The following is an 18,596-nucleotide window of genomic DNA, read 5'->3' as shown; positions in this document are numbered from 1 at the left end:
ATGTGGGTTGATACAATTTTGAGCTGCAGGATCCTCCTGCTTTCACAGGAGGCATCAACGCCGGCAGAAGTTGAAGATAACTGAACCACAGTTAGGTAAGAAAGCAGGGTTAAAGCCTGTGAATGCATCTCAGTGTCTGCTTGCTTCTTTTTCATGTTCAGCACTGATGCAATTCATTTATCTGAAAGAGTAATTTAAATTTAAAAGCTTAGAGATATGAGATGATTATGTGCAGACTGCATGCAGATCTTCATTTAGCAGGCTTAAAACACCTTTTTAACATAGACTGAATTAAATTATGGCTTATTCTGTCTTTAATGCATGTTTAAACCTGACATGTGAACTGTATTTTAACCAGAGGAGAAGGGGGAGCAAAGGTACTGGAGAGAAAACTAAACAAAAAGATGCTGCTCTTATGGGGGTCAGTGAGGGCGCATAGCAAGTTGAAAATGTGTTGTCTTTCTTTGTCCATAACCATAAATGGACTCCAAAAGCTCAAATTCAAATAGACGCAAGCCAAGCATCTCCTGTTGCTGTCCTGTTTTTGGAGGATGAAGGGTGGGGGGGGGTCTGGGGCTCTCTGTAGCTTAAAATTGGAGGACCTAATTGTGGAAAGAGGGGGGCTAATCACTCCCAGATGTGTGCTGAGGAAACATATGGTTTTTGGTAGTCACCGTGATGCAGGAGAAGTACTGGGTTTGCGTTTTGTGAGTTACGCTGGTGCATAAAGACACACATTTACTGCAGCGTGTGTTTCAGGGCGAGATGTATAATGATCGCAGCTAAATATAATATATAGCTCTGCAGCTGAGGAGAAAAAAAAATCATACTTTCCAAAAAGTAGTTTTAGTCAGAGACAGATAATGTATGCAACAAAGTCAGATTTATATTTTCTGTGCTCTTTCAAGGGTGATGCTGGCTCCCATTTATGATTTTTTTTTTTTTTTTTTTTTTGTTTGTTGGAGGAAAGAAGAAAGAACAGAGTGAGAGGAGGGGGAGGGTTTGAGGAAATGACCAGTGAGTGTGACAGAATGGAAATGAAGGATGTAGAGACAGAGAGGAAGAAAGGGAGGGAGGGAGGGATGAAGAAAGCTCACAGGGAGATGCGGGGGTGCGATTAAAGGGGGTCTTCCGTTTCTTTTCTTGGAATGCAGCTTTGACAGTGTCTGCTGCAACGAGGAAAAAGAAGGGGAAAAAAACTTGCTGTGAGTTTTTTCAGTCTCTGTTGCTCGCAGTGGCTTTTTGGGGCCGGTGAGGGGAGGATGACGGGTGAAGTAGGGCACACAGAGGGGAGAGAGCAGCGGGGGGTTGGAAAGGTGACGAAGGGCGGGGGAGAAGAAGGAGAGGACGAAAGATCACAGGAGACCGAAATAAAACTTTCTTCTCCTCATGCTGCTTTATTTCCGTTTTCTCCACAGTGTTAAAGTCAGCCTACCTCTCAGAGTGACCATGAGAGTCCTCCTACTCATCTGCATGCCAGGTAACTGCACTATGCCTTTAAAGTTCAATAATTTAACATGTTAGATGCATTTTGTTGAATTTTCACACATCCTATTGTTCTTTGTGAATCTGACCTGGAGATGTGTCCTTTATATCACCTGGTGTCCCAATGAGACACCATGCATGTAGCAGAAAATATCAAGTACTGTGACAGTAGATGCACCCTTACAGCCTCCTGTTTTGGCCGTTTTGTTACACCTGATTGATTCAGACCATCAAACTTTTATTATCAGACACAGATAACAAGAGTAAATGCAAAAAGCTGTCTTCAAATGATTTTCTTTATTAAGCGAAAAAAGCAATTCAAACCAACGTGGCCTTAAAATATAATTGCTCCTCCTTAATTGTGTTAACCTACATTTTTGGTCATCTCACCCAGGCCTGATTACTGTTTGAACTGTATGATCAAGAAATCATGGAGGCGTCAGTGGGAAGAGCAGTTGCAATCTGAGAGTTGAAGGTTAGATTCCTTCCTGGGCAAGGCACTTAATCCCAAATCGCATAACAATCTGTGCATTAGTGTATTAATGTGTGCGCATTTCTGAATGCATTTGGGTGAATGTGGCTCCAGTGTAATGTACTAGTGGTCGGTATAACCACTCAAAGCGAGTAGACGACTAGAAAAGCAATTCAAAATTGTTAATCATTGTGAGCTTTAGACAGAAAAATTTTGAAACTTTTCTTCTTAAACCCATCTTCTTACAGGATGGTGAAGCCTTCTCCATCTTTTTCTTTGATAGACTCAGTCTCTGTAAAATTCCCAGTTTATTCTCAGTCACATTCCTGATCTGCTTTTAATTAAATCAGCTTTGTTACTTTAAAGGGGATCAAATATGTTTCTACTTGTTTAAAGTCTTCACTTTATCCCATCTTCATTCTGTGTGCGTCATCCTGAAAAACTGTATTTACCGGTTAATAACAGGAGAGACCACTCTCTAAACAAACATCACAAAAAGTAAATGACAAGGAGAAAACGTGCTCATAACTTCTACGTGTTTTGTTTTTTATCTGTCTGAAACAGTTCTGCTTGCTCAAGCCCAGTACCAGGAACAGGTTCTGTTTCCGGGTGAGTTTATTCAGAGAATATTAACTTGCAATGTTCCAGCTCAGCACATCTGTTCCTGATCCCTCGCTGTCCTCTGATGTTTGACCAAGCCTTCAGGGATTCTCCTCCCTGATGGTGTTTACCACCCACGCAGCAGCTGCTCTCAGTCCACTCTGCATACATATTAAATCTAAACACGTAGGAGATGAAGTCATGTGATACATTTTCACCACATGGTTGTTTACACTGTTATTCATATCACGTTTCTGTTTGGGTTTTGTTCTCATAAAATGTTTCCCTCTCCTGATTCACAGATGCTAATTATTATTATTCGCCAGAACTTTTTGGACCAGAATCTCAAAATCCGGACACTTTTCCAGAATCCTACCAGCAACAGGTCCAGATAGAGCCTGCGGTCGTTCCAGAAAAGTCAGGTAAACCTGCTGGATCCTCTTCGCTACAAAGCTTTTCTGACTGACAACCAGTTTCCCATGCTTCTCTGGTGTAAAACCAGTTTTCTGTTTGGATTTCAGGTCCTACCTTTGAGACGGAGCCCACCGAGCCTGGACCTCTCGGTAAGAGAGCTACAGAGCAGAGAGGACTGGCAGTTGTTTGTGATAAAGTGAAGAAATGATTTTTTTGTTGTTGTCTGATTCCCAGACTGCAGAGAAGAGCAGTATCCCTGCACCAGACTCTACTCAGTGCACAAACCATGCAAGCAATGTCTGAACAGCCTCTGCTTCTACAGGTAAAGGACAGACACCCTTAGAAATAAGACACTCATTCCATAGTGGCAGACAATATTGTACTTCTGCTGCAGTCACAGCTGTAACATTTGCATGACAAAATTGCAATGAAACTTGAATGTGACCTGACAAAACCATGTCTTTGAGTAATCATGGAAACGTAATAATCTTCCTAACCAGCTTGCACCACATCAGGCACCCGTAAAGCATGAAAATTCATGGTTAAAGCTAATTTTTGTATATATTTGGTCTTTTCTTCATATTGCTGCTGTACATGAGGGCTGAATGTTTATGATGTGCAGCTGTGTTCAAAATAACAGCACTCCAATATTAGTAACCAGACCAGTCGCTCTTTTTTAATATACACTATATTTCTACAAAGTAAATAGTTTACTAGTGTAGTAGAGTAATAGAAAACCAACAGAATAACAATGTTAGCTGACCTCACTGGGTGACAGTGAGGTTAATCATTCTGTGGTGTCAAATTGAAGAAAACAATGGGCTGCTTAGCTGAAACGGTCTTAAAAGCTTTAAACTGGATACCAAAAGAAAGATGTGGAGGAAACAGAAAACTACCATTCTAAGCCAATAATCAGCTCCAGGGCGATGAAAGAAGGTCTACAGTTACCTCTGAGTACAGTAACTATTGAGATTAAGCCTATGTGAAGCCAAGCAGTCAACAAGAAGCCCCCACAAAGTCCCATTGTTGAAGTGGAGCACTTTAGTAGCACTGTTGCCTTGCAGGAAGAAGGTCCTGCCTGGATTTGAATCCCTGCCTGATTTCTTTCTGCATGGCTTCATCCCACAGATCAAAACATGACTGTTAGATTAATTGGTTACTCTATATTGTCCTTAGTAACCATGTGTGCATGGTTGTGTTGCACTGGGATACTCCCGTCTCTTGCCCAGTAACCGCTAGAGATGGGCATTAACCCCCAGCGACCCTGCAAAGATATAGATAATGGATGAATGGACATTGACAGGCCCAAAGAAAAATGGTTGCTGATTTGACTTGTCAGACAATCCCCCAACACTGAACCCAAGCCACAGTACAGTGCATGGTAGCTCAGGCATGATGGTCTGGAATGTGTCTCGTACCATGGTTTCAGGCCAGTTTATCACAGATCTGATCAGTTTGAATACATACTTGAATAAAATACTTGAACAGATCACGTTGCCCTATGCGAAAATGGAAATACTCTTAAAATTGAGGTTTTAACGAGACAGCAACCTCAAATGCACCAATGAGTAGCAGCATATTGGTTGCAAACCAACAAGATTCTTATTATGGATCGGCCAGCCAAGACCTTAATCCAATAAAATAAAACCTATGGGGTAGAACCAAAAAGTGCAGAGAAACTGTGGAACGTATTAGTAATTGTTCAGAGCTCGGACACCTGTTCACAGGTCTCAATGTAACACAGATGTAAAGCAGTTCTTAGAAACAGGGATTATACAACTAAATATTAGTTCAGGGATTCACAGAAAAGCTAAATCTTTAAGTATTTTTCAAGTTTATGCAATAAAAAATGGAGACATTGCAATTTTTAAAATAGCTCAATATTTATTTGTCCCCACTTTCTTGATAACAAATTTCAATTATTTCCCTTTACATTGTGATTTGTGATAGAAAACCCAGTGTTCCCAGTAAAATTCCGTGAGAGGTAATAAAAGCTATTATAAGCCTATTATTTAAGCTTTACCCTGTATTTTTTTAACACACTGCTGTTATTTTGACTGCAGATGTAAAACATTTATAAAAAGGAAAACAGACAACAGCTTGGTGCTTTCTCATCATGTTGGTCTAAATAGAAAAAGCAAACAGGTTTTTTCAACAAATTTATTCCTCTTAATTTTTTAGCTGGGAGGAAGTAAATCATTGGCAAAATACTACTTTGTGTCGTATATCGGTAATGTTTAGAAAGAGAATCCAGAAGTTTTTCAGCATGTGTTGATTTGGTTTTGTTGATGTGTTTAGCATCTCTGAGCGCTTCCTGTGTGTCTTTGTTCAGTTTGCGCCGGGTTTATGTCATCAACAAGGAGATCTGCATGAGGACCGTGTGCGCACATGAGGAGCTGCTCAGAGGTGGGTTCAGGGCTCATAGCTGCACATTAGAAGCTCCTGGCATCACTGACTGAACAGCAACCCGAAACTGCACAGTAATGAGATAATAAATCTTTATTTTGCTCCAAAAACGATCAGTGTGATGCACAGGGCTACAACGGCCATTCTTATTGATACAAACCATATCAGCAGTAAGACTTATTTAACAATAGGAAACTAGTCAGAGTACAACCACTTTTAACACAAAATAGGCAAATCACATTTTAAACACCACTAAAGTTTATTAAAGTTTGTTATTTATTTTAAATCTAAGAAATAAATTGTGTGCTCAGTTGGATTGGTGGCCAGTCCGTCACAGAGACACACAGGACAGACAACCGGGAACACACACGCTCATTCCTAAGGGCAATTTAGGAGAACTAATTAACCTAACATATGTATTGGGACTCTGTGTGGAAGGCGGAGTACCCGGAGAGAACCCACGCTTGCAGGGAGAACATGCAAACTCTTTGCATGAGGATCTTTTTCTTTGAATTTATTTAACTGATTTATTAGAAATAAAAAAAATACAAAAAGATGATAATATAGCTATTGATAAATAATGAGCACTTACTAATCTATTGTATTTTTTTTACTTTAAAAATATTTCTCAAACTGATCAGCAGCTTCTTTATAGCACAAATAAATGATTTCTGTCAGAGGGTAAACTGTGTGTGTTTTTTTAGCGGATCTGTGTCGCGATCAGTTCTCTCGCTGTGGCGTGATGGCGCTGAGCGGTCAGTGTGCATCGATTGGAGGAAGCTGTGGGAAAAGCTGCGGAGGCTGCTGATCAGGATCAGGATCAGGATCAGGAAGGCTGCCTGCCAGGACACTCGTCTCTGTCCCCCTCCTGACTCTTCCAGAATGACTCCATCCTCTTGTGCGAAAAGCACTTTGAATATGTTTGTCTTTTAAGTTTTTCTTAAACAGATGTCTGCCCAGCAGATCCTGTGTACTATTAGGGATCATCAATAACACTGACGATTATGTGAGTCACTGGTGCTATAAAACTTTTAGAGGTGCACATAAAACCATGAAAACTCATTTTATTCCTTTTTTAAGTCTTTTTAATATTGTGCCATATTAATTTCACATTTTGTTTGTTGATCTGTTCCTATATTTTTGTTGAAAAGCAGTCATTACTGAGATGATCAAAGCTCTGATATGATACAAAGCTAGTTAGTATGCAGCAATTGTGTGTCTCTGTTTAAAATCAGGAGATATGTGAAACAGGTCCTCAGTGAGGCTATTGCAGCAGAACAGCAACCACTGATATAAAGTGGTGTTCAAAAACCTCCTCTGTACTACTGCTTAGTAAAAGTGTCAATATAAAGACTGAAAAATAAAATGTTTGAACTACAGCTGCTCAGTGTGTGGTTCTGGACTTTGACTAGGCCCTTCTTACACATGCTTTGGTTTAAACCTCTGCTTCCATAACACTGGTAGGAACCAGTGGTATTACTTGAAAAAGAAATTAACATAAATAACATAAATAGAAACAAATTAATTGTGATGTAGTGGACGACAGTGAACCAGGAACAAGTGTCAGTGGCCACTTATATTGTGATACATTTCCCTCTGAAGTCAGAACTTGGATTTAGGAATGACATCAAACCTAACTACGTTCTGGTGGTTCAGGTTCTATTTAATACACTCAGTATTTCTTTGATTTTTATATTTCCAAACGCTGTAGTAACATGTTTACTAATGAAGATAAAGGGGTTTTACACATTTCCCAGTCAACACAATGCTGACATCGATTTTTGGAGTATGTTTTGGAGCCATTTTACTGCTTTTGTCTCAAATAACTTAGGTCAGCTTTATTTCAAAGGCTTTAACTTGTTGACTTATCCATTAACGGATAAAGTACTTAAGACTAAATGCAGATAATTCAAAGCACAGTTTGTTAAATTTATTTTGTTTGTAGAAATTCCTAAATAGAGCTTTGTTTGCCACTATAGACGTAATTTAAAAACCAAGGCCCCGGTTCAACCTGAATTGAAAGATGTGTTGAAACCAAACCAGTAGTTAAATGGCCCATAACAAATGGGAGAAAAAATTTCTGTGCATTCGTAAAATCAAAAACCAAAATACTGAAAATGTTAAAATCAAGGAGTGATTTAGCAAATGAAACTATGTCAAATTAATAACAATAACTATGAAAACCACTGCATACTAAACAATTGGACTGGGACAAAAGTCTTAGAGATCAAACATTGTTCTCTTCCCAATTTTCAGACCTGAAAATGATTAAAGGAAAATCCAGACTGTAAAAGAGAGCATAGGAGCCCTGTGGGTAGTTTAGTACTGTGTGTGAGAAAGATTTTATAAAATACAAATTGTACAAATAAACTTTGTATTGTGACCATCACAAGGCTGTATATGTCAGGCAGCCATTTTGAATTTTTAGCTTGGAGCTCATGAAAAATCTCGGACTTTTCCCCTTCTAATTCTCACTTGTACGGACTTTTCTAAGTATTTTTCTAACTTAAAACTTTACACATAATTACAATTTACCATTCTTCTACCAACTAAGCAGTGCCAACAGAGAAACCTTTTATTTGACTAATTGTTTTTGAAAACGTTTATCTTAGGATGGAGGTACTTTGAAAACTTGGTATCCACAAAGGTGGTACAAATAGTTCAAGAACCACTGATCTAAACTCTTCCAGTTGGAAGGTGAACCTGCGGGGGGAAAAAAATCACGCCCACAGCATGATGCTGCCACCACAGTGGAGACGGTGTGTTCGGGTAATGTGCAGTATTAGTTTTCTGGCGCACAGGGCCAAATAACACATTTAGGTCTTCTGTGACCAGAGCACCTTCTTCCACATGTTTGCTCCGTCCCTTACATGGCTTGTGGAAACTTTAAACTGGGCTTTCAACATCTTACTTCATGCACGACTAGTAGTTGTTCTCACAACAGATTCTTCCACCTGAGCTGTGCATTTCTGCAGTTCCTCCAGAGTTACCATGGAGCTCCTGGCTGCTTCTCAGGTTAATGCTGCCTTACCTGGCCAGTGTGCAAACATCTGCTTCATTCTCCAGCCAACATGACTTTCATGTTTATTTTCCAACACAAATGTAGTTAGTCATCAGTCTGTCAGTGTTTATACCGCAAGGAAACAGCACATTTATACAGTTAATATTCACTCCTAAAATAAACTAATACAGTGGAGTAAAAAATAATCAGTTTCAGATATAAAATGGGGTCTTATCTAACATTAGATAATTACTTACATCTGTCTCCTAGAGAACAAACTGCAGTTAACTTAATGGTGCTATTGTATTCATATTTTCTGTTCTTTAATAGCCGTAAATAATCTCCAGCATTTTTCTTCCTGCACAATGTCCAAACTCAGTGCATTTCTTAAATACCAACACAAAGTTTGAGAAGATGTTCAGGCAGAACCGATTACAGATGCTTCACAAGTAATTAGTGGTTTGCTGGTGGTTTTAAGGCATTGCTTGTCTGTGTTTGTGCTTCATTTGGTTGTTAGTTCCTGCTCTCAACATCATTGAAGCACCTCTGAAACAATAATTATTTTCACAGCCACAATATGCTGTGTTAAGAGTAAGCGTCAATGTGACATTAGACATTGATGAAGAGAGGTGCTTTCCCTGAATCAGATTCTTCCTCTTTGAGCGGTGTCTCAGTTTGACAGTAACGATGGTGGGAGAGACGGCTGCCGTCGCTTCATCTCCTGCTGCAGCTGCTCCTTCAGAGTGGACACCTGGCATGAGGACAACAGGGGACAAGGATTTTAAATTTGAATCTGCCTGACTGTAATCTGCAATCCAGCCTGGGTGGATGACAGGGAACCAGGCTGGAACAGAGGGTCTGTTTGGATAAAACAGAATCATTTATCAGACTTTTAGGCCATTTAAAGAAGAATAGAGATCAATATATGACTGAGATTTCCAGATAAAGTATTAGAGACTATAATAATACACACTGCAGAAGGAGCAAATTTGTACGTTGAAAAAGTAATAACCCCCATTTAACATTTGTAATGTACAATTGCAAAGTGAAAGAAAAGGGATAAATGATTTTGGGTTTAACTTAACTTTTAATTTATCATCATCAACTCCTAAACAATATATTCTCAGGGGGCTTTAGTATTGTTTGCAAAGTGAACTTAATCAGTGAGTTCCAGGTTTTGAGTTATTTCCTAGTTTTGTTGTCTTTCAGCTGTGCAGCTACTTATTGTCTGACAACCATGTTTTAGTCAAAAAGGCAAAGTCACGATTTGGAAGCATTTAGGTGTAACTTTTACCACATTAATCTGGTAATTTATTGGTTTTATGGTGGCATTTACAGATACTGTAAGCTTCCACAACAGTTGTGAAACATCGAAACATAGTTATTAGACTTCTGGGTTTGTGCATTCGGTCCAGAAAGCAGGTAGCATCAGATCATAAAGTTTGCAAAGCAGGAACGTTGAGGATCTGATGGGATTTACAACATAATTATTACCAAGATGTGCTGGGTTTAGAGGCTGGTTAAATGCTTTAGGTTAGACTTTCGTAATTTTTAGAGAAGCAGCTGCTGATAGACATTAAGGGATGTGTTTTTGTGTGGCCTGCATCTATGTTTGCAAAAAAAACACAATTCCAGGTACCTGGTTTTCCATTGATAACATGGCCTTTAGTTATAAATATCAGTGTTTTACTGTTGTGGCTGATCAGGACCCAAAACTGTTTGAAAATAAAAATACCCTGCTAAGGTAGAGGTTAAGAAGAAACCATGCCCACCTGTTCTTCCAGCCCTTTGACCCGGTGCCGGTGAGCTCGCTCCCTCGTACCCAGCGTTCGCTCAGCATCCCGGAGGCTGCTCCTCATCCTCTCAGCCTCCCGCTGGACCTCGTCACGTTGCTGCACCAAACTCTCACACAGACTGTGCGAGTGCTCCATCTCAGCCAGCTGGGTCTGTTCAGGAGAAACACAGCGAAGTTAATGGGAAGTCGAAAGAGGGACGGCTGGATAGCAAACATGATGTCTGTTTACCCCTAAAACAGGCTCTTTTTAACAATGATTTTATATAAATATTGTATATAATTGCATTTTCTCATCTGAATAGCATGAGTTTTAGCTTTTTTGTTCCGATTAGAGTTTAACGATTTCATTACCTTGAGAATCTTTTAATTTTGTCAAAATAACTTCTTTTATGATCTCTTTATATCAACAAAACATTATCTCAAGCTTGTTTTTTTGTGATGACGACTTATCCCAATATATCTATATTATGAAACTTCATGTTTGTTTAATGGTAAAAACATGTTGATCATTTAATTATTTCAACATAGCATGAGCTTGACTGATACGATTAATTTCATTGAATCATTATCCCAGGACAATGAAATCTGTTGCATTTTCTGTTCCGTAAAAACCCAACATTTTAACAAGGGCGTAGTCTTTATATTTCCCCCGAAAAGAGAAAGTTTTTTGCCTCGAGAAATGAACAAATATGCAAAGCTAATTGTCTTTATGGAGTTTCTTTAACAGCTTTTGTGGCCACAAACATTTCTGCAGCCTGGGAAAAGTTTGACTAAATAAGGAGATGCCTTAAGCCTCCTTGAAACAAACAACAGATTCCCCTAAAACCCGCTGCAGTTTTGTTCACATTCCCTTGTTTGTGACTTTTCTATGGTTGATGTAAAAAAAAAAAAAATGTTTAAATAAAATAACAATAATTAAACTAAGTTTACGGAAAATTTTAAAAACAGCGAGGAAAAACAAGTCTTTCCTGTTAAACATAGATACTATTGATCTCAGATGTCTGCTTCCATGAAACATTAAAACTTGTCTTTTTCTTCTTTTTAACAGTAAACTGTGAGGTTTTTCTATAATTGGATAATTATACACCACAGAGGCATATAATGCCAAAACTATGGATTCTGATGTAAGAATGCAGAGTTTTATGGCTGCTAAAAACATTTGTCTTTATCTGTCTTAACATGCAGGGACTCCTACAATCAGGACCAAGCAGCAGTTTGGTGAAGATTTATTTGCATATTGGTATGGTTTATGATGCATCTGCCCATGCAAACTCATCCTCACCTGCAGCATCAGTATCTGCTGTTGTGCTTCCTGAAGTTCCTGCTCTGCAGTGTTCAGTGAGCGATCCAGACGGCCCTTCTCCGCAGAAAGACGCATGCTGCCCTCCTCGGACTTCAGCTTTTGGCGTTCAACCTGAAATAATTAATGTTGCGTTTTCCGTTTTAGGAACATGAACACAATGTTTACAGATTTGTAGAGGAAATAAACCAGCACTCACCTTATCCAGCGTGTTTCTCAATGCGTTCTTGTCTTTCTCCAGCCTCACTGTCTGCCTCTCAGCGTCCTTCTTTTCTGTCTCTAACAAGGCTACCGCTCTCTGCAGCGCACGCAGCCGCTCCTCTACGACGGCCCGCTCCGTCTGGGCCAACTGAGCGCTCCGCTGAGCCTCCACAAGACTGGCCGAATGTTGACGCAGGGTCTGAGAGAAGAAAACAGACTTGTACTTCTGAAGAAACTTTGGGTGTCATTCAAAAGGCCTTTAGTCTCTCTGACCTCCTGAGTGCTGCTGAGCTCGACCTCCAGCTCTTCCCGCCGCAGCTCACTCTGGCTCAGGTCACTCTGCAGGTTCTGTACACGCTCAGTAAGGGTGACCATGTTTCTCTTTCCATCAGCCAGAGCTGCCCGTACTTCATCCAGTCGCTCCTTAAGAAAAATGAAACAACGATCAACTTGGAAATTACTTTTTATTCACAGGCTTTCTTTCTTCCGCCTGAGTCACAAACCTGTAGGAGCCTTTTGTCCTGCTCAGCCGAACTGAGTGTCTTCTGCAGGGTGACCAGACGGCTCTGCGTGCTAGTGTAGGAGGCCGTCACCTCCTGAAGCGTCTGGTTGAGGGACGTGGCCTTCTCCTTGAGAGCAGATTCAACTTCCTGACCTTTTAGAACGGTCTGGCTCAGCCGGTCCACCTCCCTCTGCAGCTGGGAAACATGAGCTTCTCCCTCTGCAACCTGCAGTTTGTGGAAAACTGTGTTTGACACAACAGCAATCCATGCAATCATGTTTATTTTGTCCCAAAGCCATTAGCTATCACTGATCTCACTATAATTTTCTTTAAATCCTTATGTCCCTAGCTGTAATCTTCATTATAAAGACGTATTGAAAGGGAATATGTTGAACAGAAGTGGAGCTGCTTATTGGCACCATTGAAAAATTATGGAGGGAGTACTTTTGCTACATAGATCTGTGTGCAGAAAACACGGGTGACCTACATGGACACAAACATGTGAAGATGGATTTCTTCTCCACCAGAAAGAATAATCTCTCTTTGCTGGAAAGGCATTTTGCTCCAGGATTATGAAACTGTTGCAAAATTGACTTTAAAGGAAGGAACAACCCAAAGCAGAAGGGTTTCAACTATGCTGGAATAGGACCCAAAATACACTGCTCAAAAAAATAAAAGGAACACTCAAATAACACATCCTAGAACTGAATGAATGAAATATTCTCATTGAATACTTTGTTCTGTACAAAGTTGAACAAAATTACACAAAAATTACACAAAAATCATCAATGGAAATCAAATTTTTTAACCAAAGGAGGCCTGGATTTTGAGTCACAAACAAAATTTTAAGTGGAAAAACACACTACAGGCTGATCCAACTTTGATGTAATGTCCTTAAAACAAGTCAAAATGAGGCTCAGTATTGTGTGTGGCCTCCACGTTCCTATATGACCTCCCTACAACACCTGGGCATGCTCCTGATGAGACGGCAGATGGTCTCCTGAGGGATCTCCTCCCAGACCTGGACTAAAGCATCCGCCAACTCCTGGACAGTCTGTGGTGCAATGTGACGTTGGTGGATGGAGCGAGCATGATGTCCCAGATGTGCTCAATCAGATTCAGGTCTGGGGAACGGGCGGGCCAGACCATAGCTTCAATGTCTTCATCTTGCAGGAACTGCTGATACACTCCAGCCACATGAGGTTGTTGGGACCCACAGCCATGAGTTACAACAGGACCTTTTCTGGAACTTTCACAATAAATTGCATTAACTTACTTCTGGCATAACTTAGGAATTGGGGGTAACAGCAAACGTCCCATGATGCCACTGTCCACATAAAACCCCCACTTCCCCCACAAGTCTTTCTCTTCCACACCAGTGATCATCGGGATAGGAGGAGACAGCACACTAATGTCTTTTTGCTGGAAAACAGACATAAACTCTTCAACTGGATCCAAGGGTGTCATACGATCCCACAATCATATGCACAAGTTAAGTATTGATGTACTGATGAATTACTGTTGAAAGAATCCGGTATTCATTCATAAAAAGGGGTAAATTAAGGTATAAGCATTGCTTATTTTCTCTCTGAGGCCTGCAGAAGCAAACTGTCCCAGAGCAGTCACCAGTAGAGAAGCTGTCTCTACAAGCCGAGTGAAGCGGTTTTCCCTGCCTGAGAGAAGGACAACGGAGGCCGCATCACCGTGGTAACGTGTAGTTTGGTGGGCCCAACAGAGCGGCCGCACCTTCAAACCCCTCCGCAGCTAAGGAGGTTAGCTGTAGCTAACCATTGTTCACTGTGGATGCTTTCTGCAAACTTCGTCGTCGCCCGGACAACTCCTCAGCACGGTTCATGAGGTTAGGGTTTGGGCAGAACAATAATAGAAAGATTTAGATTGAAATTATCTAAACGTTTTAATTTTATGAAGTTTGGTTTTGTTTGTGTTGAACTCAGCTATCTTGGTGCTAGCAGAATATCTACAGCACACCAGGTTGTGTTCTTTGTTTGTATGTTTTTGAAGTTAGGACAAACTTTACTTGAAGAGTGATTTTAAACAGAAGATTGATCATAACGTGCTGTCTGCGCTTATGCATTTTAACCCTTTTATTGACGGTGTTTTTAAAGGTGTGTGTTTTGATTCTGGTGCTAAGTTATCAGCTTCCTTTCTTAGCTTTAACTGCTAACAGGTAAGGAGGACACGTGCTTGCTGCCAAATAATTTTTACCCAGTTTAGTTTTCAATCCAGTAAATAATGTGTCCCTAACATCATTTTACAAAATTTGATAACTAAGTAAACACCATTAAGACCCATTTCTCCAGAAAGATTTGGCTCTTTTCCAAAATATTCCTTTAAATGTTTTACCATTTCCTTTAATAATATTTCTTTAAATCTTATTTTAATAAATAAAGGCAGCTAATGAGACCCCATTGAGAATTCGTCATCCAGAAGTTTGGTTTTATTTAGCAGATCATTCTTAAAACATTATTTTATTAAAATAATATTTTATGATCTTGCATTGTGAAGGGTTGTCTAAAGGTATGCTGATTATTGCCTAAGTTAGTTCCAAGACTAACTTAACTTCACTTCCAGGTTCTACAAGATAATCCTTGGTTCTCAAACATAGATAACATTGAATGGTAATGTTGCATCACTCCTTCAGTCATGGTTCTCAATCATCTTCTCAACTTGTTTATATTGTACATAGCCCATTAGTCTTCCCTATTCTTTAATTCTGCTTGGTAGTTGGTTGGATTGTTTTAGCATAGTAAAGAGTTTGTTGATTGAAATATGTTTGACTTTGAGTTGACTTATTTTTGTTAATAAATTCTTGTATTATAAGAAATTGTGTGAATTAATTCCATGTGTGTACAGAGTTTATGCTGTTCAATAATGTCAGAGCTCATCTCACACCTTTCTATTTTGTCCTAATACCCTGACTGGGCTGGTATTCCCCTAACTGGGCTGTTATTCACTGGACAACCCTTAACAGACCGAAATATTATTTGATAAAATATTAAAATATTAAATAATATTGTCAGATTCATAATCCCAACATTGGCGTCCCTGGGTGGGCATTACTATGAACAGCTTGCACTGTACATAAATGCGAATGAATAACCACAACTGCACATTATTGATGTACCGAGTGATTAGCTTAAAACCAGCTGTCACTGGTCACAATAGGACTCAAAACATCAGATGTCAATGATTATATTTAAGAGAACACAGGAGTTCAGAATTTTAGACTTTCGTCAAAATTAATAACTACAATATCTCCGTGCTAGTAACAATCAACTCTGCCACATAATCAAAATTTTAGATGTTCTGACTCAGTCTGGTTTCTTCTGTGTAAGCAATAACTTGAGACTTGGTTTAACTTCAGTTAACCTCACTGTCCAGACAGTTGCTACACATCTGTATCCAGAGGCTGTGTTTTGTGTAAGACCACAATCTGAAACTGAATTAACTTTGCAGTTAATTTTAGTATCTGACCTAATTTTGATGCATGTATCCATTCAGTAACTTTATAGTTTGTTTTTTGTTTTGAAAGAAAGGATTTATTGCCAGATTAAATTCCAAATTTAATCTAATCCACCCTGCCATAAAGGGGGGTGAACCAAAATCCAAATTGCAATTATTACCCTTAGGAGGTGTAGCAATTTTCTTTTTCCTTTGCGTGTTTTTTTAAACAAAATTCCCTTAAAGGTTAAGAGTAGTATCTAATCACTAGTTCCTCCCAAGAAGGGTGAAAAATTAACACTAAAATCACAAAATATCCTTAGAGAAAGGAGTAGCATTGCAACACTTAGAGCATAGTGTTGTCATAAGTCACAGGTTGAATGATCAACTTCTGTGCCCATTTTACAATCAAATGTTTCCAATATACAGGGGTTGGACAATGAAACTGAAACACCTGGTTTTAGACCACAATAATTTTTTAGTATGGTGTAGGGCCTCCTTTTGCGGCCAATAGAGCGTCAATTCGTCTTGGGAATGACATTTACAAGTCCTGCACAGTGGTCAGAGGGATTTTAAGCCATTCTTCTTGCAGGATAGTGGCCAGGTCAATACGTGATACTGGTGGAGGAAAACGTTTCCTGACTCGCTCCTCCAAAACACCCCAAAGTGGCTCAATAATATTTAGGTCTGGTGACTGTGCAGGCCATGGGAGATGTTCAACTTCACTTTCATGTTCATCAAACCAATCTTTCACCAGTCTTGCTGTGTATATTGGTGCATTGTCATCCTGATACACGGCACCGCCTTCAGGATACAATGTTTGAACCATTGGATGCACATGGTCCTCAAGAATGGTTCGGTAGTCCTTGGCAGTGACGTGCCCATCTAGCACAAGTATTGGGCCAAGGGAATGCCATGATATGGCACCCCAAACCATCACTGATGTTGCCCTCCTACGGCCTCCTCCACGTCTCCTGGTGTACTGGCCTGTCTTCTGGTAGCGCCTCCAGGCTCTGGACACTACGCTGACGGACACAGCAAACCTTCTTGCCACAGCTCGCATAGATGTGCCATCCTGGATGAGCTGCACTCATCCTTTATTGAGTGTGTCTTGCTAATCGCCAAAGATTTCCCCCTGTTGTCTATTCCATTTGCACAACAGCATGTGAAATTGATTGTCAACCAGTGTTGCTTCCTAAGTGGACAGTTTGATTTCACAGAAGTTTGATTTACTTGGAGTTATATTGTGTTGTTTAAGTGTTCCCTTTATTTTTTTGAGCAGTGTAGTTGGGTCCTATTCCTATCCATGGTTAAGACAGCTAGCTAGAACAGGGAGTCAGACCAGCCTGACCACCGTGGGTGTTGTCTATATGCATAAAGTTCACCAAGAAAGAAAATTCCTTCTTTTACTTTGGATAGGCTGCGGCAGTGACTATTTCTGCTCAGTCTGAGCCAAATGAAACAAAGAGCATTTGACTGCAGCTGGAATCTAATTGCATTTTGGGATTTCAAATTCCCTTCTATCCAGGACACATGTAGCATTGGTTTGAAGTCACTGTTTAGGGTCAAACAGCATACTGTTGTGAGAAAATTAACTCTAGACAGACAGTTTGGGTGGTGCGACAGAGGGTGTTCTCAGAACATGGACTGATTATGTGGAGGAAAATAAAGTTTACAAAAACAAAACACGTAATTGTCCAATATAATCAACAGTATTTCGCTGACATATTTGTTCCTTATGGCTGTGCACATCAGAATAAAAGATCTTGGTCAGAACTGGAATAGAAAGCTAAAGATTTAACTGAATGCTGCCTACGTGAATAGCACGTAGACTGAGCTCACCACAGAGCACTTTTAAATCCCTGGGTAGGGGGCCAATTGTAGTGTAAAGCACTTTGGGGTTTCTGGCAACTTGATAAAGCGCTATTTAAGTGCAGGCCATTTAGCATTATCAATGTAATGTTCCGTATGTGCAAAAAATAAAGAAAATGGGCAAAAATGAAGGATAAAAGAAGGAGCGTCTGGCATAAAAACAAACTGTACAAATATTAGATATTTTTGAAAGAAGTTCAGACAGCTCAAGAAGATCAACTGATGAAGACCAATTAGCAATATAAGAAGAAAATGTCTCTCCTGTGAAGGAAAGCACAAAGAAATCAGGGGTGGTTTAAAACCTTTGCACAGTACTGAACTGTAAAGCTGTTCCAGACTGTTTAGGAGTCACACATGCAGGACCTTGTAGCAGACCTGTTTCATCAGGGTGTCGTGCCGCTGCTGGGACGCCTGGCTCTCGCCCTCACGGTCTCCCAGACTCAGTTTGAGTCTCTGCAGCTCCCCCTCCAGGCTGCGCCTTCCCAGCTCCACCCTGGTGGCCCGAGCTTCAGCTGCCTCTAACGCCTCCCGCAGGCGCTTCCTCTCCGCTTCCACACGGGCCTCAGCCGCTCGCTGCTTGTTCAGCTGATCCTGCAGGGAAGGGTGTTACAGTGTCCATGGATGAATGTTTGGTTTGTTTATGTGACCCACGACTGCATTGTGTCTGCTCCTCCTGTGGTGTAGAAGGTGAATCATTGTGGAAGGTGTTAGCACCAACATACGGAGAGCTGCTACATGACACCATGAGAGAGTGACATCTGTTGTTATTACAATCCCTGACAGCTCACTTTTATAAACACAGCTCCACTGTTGAGAGCTGCCATATGGCGACTGCAGAACGTCTACGGTCACTCGCTGTGAGAGTGATTGCATAATGTCCTGGTACAGAAGTGTGTGTACCTGAGTGTGTTTTTTATCTGTTTCTGAGGCCTGCAGAGATCGTTCTAACTCCATAACCCGGTCGGAGAGAGCTCTCCTCTCTCTGTCTCCTCTCCTCACCGCCTCCTCCTGCTGCTGCAGCAGAATCTGAGTGGTGGTCAGACGCTCATCCAGCCCACGCTTCACTAAATGCAACAACAATTTCAA

The 18,596-nt window shown here is 40.4% G+C and overlaps 2 protein-coding genes across 9 annotated transcripts in view; one reads left to right on the top strand and one right to left on the bottom strand.

Annotated features, from left to right (window-relative positions):
• Window positions 1–6,756, top strand: mfap2 (microfibril associated protein 2). 3 transcript variants are annotated; one of them, XM_047347488.1, is made up of 8 exons: window positions 1–95; window positions 1,419–1,480; window positions 2,522–2,566; window positions 2,884–2,979; window positions 3,079–3,120; window positions 3,206–3,293; window positions 5,304–5,377; window positions 6,082–6,756. In XM_047347488.1, exons 2-8 carry the CDS (start codon window positions 1,450–1,452, stop codon window positions 6,183–6,185), a joined length of 480 nt encoding a protein of 159 aa, XP_047203444.1. In that variant the 5' UTR covers window positions 1–95; window positions 1,419–1,449; the 3' UTR covers window positions 6,186–6,756. The 3 variants fall into 3 exon arrangements, with proteins under 3 accessions (XP_047203444.1, XP_047203442.1, XP_047203443.1); XM_047347486.1 differs by having other exon boundaries at window positions 3–95; window positions 2,860–2,979; XM_047347487.1 differs by lacking the exon at window positions 1–95 and adding an exon at window positions 1,150–1,205 and having other exon boundaries at window positions 2,860–2,979.
• A 1,688-nt stretch (window positions 6,757–8,444) lies between these two features.
• Window positions 8,445–18,596, bottom strand: part of LOC124856717 (rootletin-like) — a 29,261-nt gene continuing 19,109 nt past the window's right edge. For 4 of the 6 annotated variants that reach the window (XM_047347485.1, XM_047347479.1, XM_047347480.1 and 1 more), the window contains exons 30-37: window positions 18,411–18,574; window positions 17,874–18,101; window positions 12,178–12,402; window positions 11,948–12,097; window positions 11,673–11,873; window positions 11,456–11,587; window positions 10,151–10,324; window positions 8,445–9,129 (exon numbers count right to left, since the gene is read on the bottom strand). In XM_047347485.1, the coding sequence (XP_047203441.1) occupies window positions 9,049–9,129; window positions 10,151–10,324; window positions 11,456–11,587; window positions 11,673–11,873; window positions 11,948–12,097; window positions 12,178–12,402; window positions 17,874–18,101; window positions 18,411–18,574 (1,355 nt within the window). In that variant the 3' untranslated portion in view covers window positions 8,445–9,048. The remainder of the gene's footprint in view (window positions 9,130–10,150; window positions 10,325–11,455; window positions 11,588–11,672; window positions 11,874–11,947; window positions 12,098–12,177; window positions 12,403–17,873; window positions 18,102–18,410; window positions 18,575–18,596) is intronic. The other 2 variants (XM_047347482.1, XM_047347484.1) reach the window with 1 other exon arrangement.

This window comes from Girardinichthys multiradiatus, chromosome 20, assembly GCF_021462225.1.
Source record: "Girardinichthys multiradiatus isolate DD_20200921_A chromosome 20, DD_fGirMul_XY1, whole genome shotgun sequence".
Classification (NCBI taxonomy): domain Eukaryota; kingdom Metazoa; phylum Chordata; class Actinopteri; order Cyprinodontiformes; family Goodeidae; genus Girardinichthys; species Girardinichthys multiradiatus.
The sequence above is the reverse complement of the archived record's forward strand: the minus strand, read 5'-3'. Positions and strand labels throughout refer to the sequence as shown.